The sequence below is a fragment of the Anser anser genome (genome assembly GCF_964211835.1).
Source record: "Anser anser genome assembly, chromosome: 4".
In the NCBI taxonomy this organism is placed as follows: Eukaryota; Metazoa; Chordata; class Aves; order Anseriformes; family Anatidae; genus Anser; species Anser anser.
Window position 1 is genome coordinate 62,998,159 of NC_139724.1, and position 4,259 is coordinate 63,002,417.

Consider the following 4,259-nt stretch of genomic DNA (forward strand, 5'->3'; position numbering starts at 1 on the left):
GGTGAGACTGGGTGTAGTACAAATGTCTCTGAAGTTGTGCCTGGCAGGATCTTATGAGCCAGAAAAGTCCTGTGGCATGCAGCAGCACAGGAGGGGGGTTCTTCGTGACCAACTGAGCACCGAGGGAATTACCACGACTCTCCTTAGCTCTGCTGCTTTTAGCTACCGCAGAAACCATTAGTAAAGAACTACACAAAAATATTTATATTCCCCTGTCTTTGGTTTGTGACCTACCTATGTCTCATTTATTATAAACAGGGAGATATTTAAAAAAAAATAAAGGGGGCGGGGGGGGCTAAAAGGTGATAAAGCACAAATATGTGTTAAAGCACAAACTAAGTTTGACATCTCCTAGGGTGTATTCCCTGGTGCTGAGAGCTGTGATAAGCTAGTTCTTGTCTTGCACTGTTGGCTGAAAATAACCCAAGGATTAACGGTAATTATAAAACTTCCAAACATCTGCTTTATGTTTAGGCCTACATTATTTTGCTAAAGCCTCATTCCATATATATTTTTAAATATTGCAAGTATTTAAATATTGCAAGACTAAAAATCTTTCAGGACTTAAAGATTGTGCAGTTGATTCTTCCCTGTGTCCGCAGTGTATGTCAAGTGCTGACAAAATGAAGTACTGAAGTTGCATCCTTGCTGTGCAAATCCACAGAAAAGCCACTGCACAAATCAGCTTTTATTAGTAGGACATGTTTATAATCATCCAGATGTATATGCATAGATAGTTTTGGCACTTTTATCTTTTTTACTTCGACATGGTTTTACAAGTTCAGGCATGAAGATAGCTATAAAGCAGCTGAAGAATGGAAAATACCTGTTAAAAATCAAATACGACATGTTCATCCTGGACAGGAATGTGCTTCTCGGTTATACAACTATCGTTCTGTATTTAACTGCATTTACAAGATTTGTCTTGTTACCTTCTTGGGAGTTCACAGGTTATTTGACACTCCCTTGGGCTATAAATTATGGGCACATGCCTACTGAAGGGTGATTTATTATTTAAATGAAAAAATTTACATCCTACATCTAGCTGGAAAGAGGCTTCTTTGTGCACCGAGCCTTTAAATTGTGAGCAGCCAGGTGCTTACTACTTCCACTTTCTCGGATCCTTTTGCTCAAGGATCTCACCATGAAGAGCGTTGCCCTTCTTTTCCTAGTAGTGATCTGTGGCGTGGCAGGATGGGGACAGAAACTGAAGCCAAAGAAGAGAAGCAATGGAGAAGAAATCAATTTTCGGACTAAAACCAAAGACGTCTGCACCATGAGCATGAGTGGGGATGAGGAGATGAAACTAAGAATCGAATGCAAAAGCCAAGGCAAGTCCTACTGGTGTGAATACACCGGCAAGCCGTCGGTCTGCCGTCCTTTCCGAAACAATCCCAAACTCTACTGGAATCAGATTGCCGTGGAACTTAGAAAGCTCCCTCACGCTTGCGAATCCACACAAGTGTTGAAGGCCACCATGTGCCAAAAGGCTCCTGCAGATGCTCTCATGAAGCAAATAGCTGCTGGTATGGAGCCGGAAGACCTAGCAAATCAGGACAAGTCAGTCCAGAAAACTTCAGCCTCTGTGAGGGGAGCAGGGAAAAGCTCTGTTAAGAAAATAGGGAAGCCTGCAATACTACCTCTTATAAAACCAACCCAACACGGTCAAGGGTCTGAAAATGAAACGGAAGCAATGAAACTGGCACGGGAACATTGCTGGGAATCCCTGCATGGTTTCTGCTCCTACGTTATTGGCATCTTTAGAGGTTAAGGATTTGCTTCAGGTAAAACTCTGTCTTGAAGCACAGCAGAGCATACCGAAATGTAAACCTGTTGTAGTTCTGTTTATCTTTGTTTTAATCCTGGGGATCTCTCAAGGGGATGGACAGGGAGGCTTTAGGGTCACTAAAATCTGAAGTTGGAAAGTCAGTGGTATTATGGCTTCTGAGTGGCTGGAGAGCCTAAACTCCCATTGATATCCGATAGTTCAGGGCTCCCTGGCAGCCTCATGTGAGATGTTCATTATGTACTGAGATGGTGGTTATATCTGCTGATACCAAATAGTGAGCATCGCTTGTATTTTTCCTGTTAGAATGTATGTCTGAATCCTATGGTATTTCATTTTAACTGTTTGATTAGGGCTTGTTTCTCCCTTCTGTCCTTCCTTCCCTCTTGGGCTTTTTTTTTTTTTTTTTGGATGTAAGCCAGCAAAATGTGATAAATAACAAATACATCAGACCCGTATAAAAAGTGCAATTTATAGAATTATATTTAGAATCTGACAGGATAAACTGTTCATCAAAACTGCTAGTTAGTATTTAACCATTTATGTTTTAAAAGTATTTCATAAACAACTTGTAGATTTGAATGGAAACCAAACTGCCTTAGTTTCCACATCTGTTTCTGTAGCCGTGCTAGGTGATCCCATGCAGGCTTGTCTGGTAAGTCTCAGGTTTTTAGCCGGGATATGAAGTGGCAAAGCCCTTATAGAAGTAATTGGTTTTATACCCACTTACATTTAACCTCAGGGAGACTGCCAGGAGCTGGCAACTAACCCTGAAGAACTGTTGACAGAAATGGGAATATATGCAGCGTGAGCCAGTCTAAGTGCTTAGTCTGCTAATGATCTTGGTTGTACTTAATGCAGCAAAGTGACTAATTTTTTTTCTTTTTGTTTTGCAGAGCAAAAAATTTTCTGCTGAAGAAGGGTCCCTGCTGTAGTTTAATAACTTAGACTTAAGAATTTGATGTAAAAATGAGTAATCCCTATAAATGTTGTAGCTGTTTTCTCCTTGCACCCCGAAAATGGAGCTTTTTAACATCCCTGAAAGCTGCATGAAACTGGAGTGACCTGTACTTGAAATACTACGATAAGCTAACTCTTGCATGTACTGCATTTTTGTAACCAAGGGTCTCCTTGTGATGATCTTGAACAGGTTTTTGTGTGTGCTCAGTTGCTTTGCTTTGTCAGATGAGAAAGCTGTACATGATGCTACAGTTAAGGCAAACAATAAAAATAAGAATTTTGAAAATGTGTTTGCTGTGCTTTCTTACAATTTTGAATAAATGGCGCTACTTGTGTAAAGTCATGATGATACCTGTTTCTTAAGAGATTGGTTGTAGAATGCGTAAGAGAAATTACAGATCTGAGTCATTTTTCTACTATTACATGTTTTCATGAATATTAATATTTTCAATGTTGTTACATTAATATTACAATGATAGGTTTCAGCCAGCAGGAAAAATAAAATGAAGAAATAGAAGAGTATTGTAAAAGTACACTTCTAAACATAGCAGGTTAGAGGTGTTCATCTCATGTGGCTGTAGAATTCAATATAGTCAGGATCTGTTGGTAGTCACATTAACACTTAGGTTCAGTAAATATTCTGAAAGGTAACTCATGTCTATGCACTTATGAAATTATACCTCACTCACACAAATCTCATCAAAACAATAAAGTGAGACCTAATAGCCTATTGTTGAATTTACAAAGCATTACACTCCAACTATTTTTTTAACTTCTGTTCCTAAGTGAGCTTCTCAACAAGGATACAACCAGAAAAGCTTGGTACTACAAAGTACTCTTTATTGCTGTTCAACAATTAATGCAATGCAAAGTTATGCTTAGGTACTTATCCAGCTTCACTCACAGATTTGCAATTCTTGCTTGATAATTCATAATTCCAGAGCTTGCCTACCTAATCACTGAACTTTTTGCCTTGTACCAAGTAAATAAATAAATTTCTGTCCCCAAGCCTCTTAAAATATTATATGGAAAGGAAAAGCAAGTAATGATTTTTTGCTACTCAGTAAAATAGTGCAGGACCAGTGCAGGAGGTTGTAAATGCAAGGCAGAAATACAGCTTGAATTCTGGTAAAATGCAAGCTCAAGCAAGTGTATATTTCTGTCGCCCATAAATCTAATGTGGTTAATCTTCATTTTGTATTTTCAGTTATCCTTCATAGGCTCTTGTATTGTGAGGAAAAAATGTAGTAGTACCTCTATTCATTATTTCTGTCATAGAAATTAATTGTTTAATTTGCAAACTGTTACAGTGCTTCAAAGTGATTGATACTTGGGAACTATTTGGAAATCTTAAGTGGAGAGTGGGGGTTTTCTTAAGGTGTTGCTTTTAAGTATTTTAAAATTTATTTTATGATGCAAAGTCCACCCAGCAGACTGAAGGTTTTGCAATAGTTTCCATTACAACAATAATGACCTCAAAGATGAGATGATGCCTTTCAGTGAGAGACATCTA

The 4,259-nt window shown here is 38.5% G+C and overlaps 1 protein-coding gene across 1 annotated transcript; it reads left to right on the forward strand.

Moving 5' to 3' along the window:
- The first annotated feature begins 211 nt into the window (after positions 1–211).
- Positions 212–3,750, forward strand: FGFBP2 (fibroblast growth factor binding protein 2). Its single transcript, XM_083835780.1, has 2 exons — positions 212–1,784; positions 2,683–3,750. Exon 1 carries the CDS (start codon positions 1,145–1,147, stop codon positions 1,769–1,771), a length of 627 nt encoding a protein of 208 aa, XP_083691906.1. The 5' UTR covers positions 212–1,144; the 3' UTR covers positions 1,772–1,784; positions 2,683–3,750.
- The last annotated feature ends 509 nt before the right edge of the window (positions 3,751–4,259 follow it).

What these genes read in the sequence shown, in the direction of transcription:
- FGFBP2 (XM_083835780.1), top strand. Translation starts at nt 1,145, where the DNA reads ATGAAGAGCGTTGCCCTTCTTTTCCTAGTAGTGATCTGTGGCGTGGCA.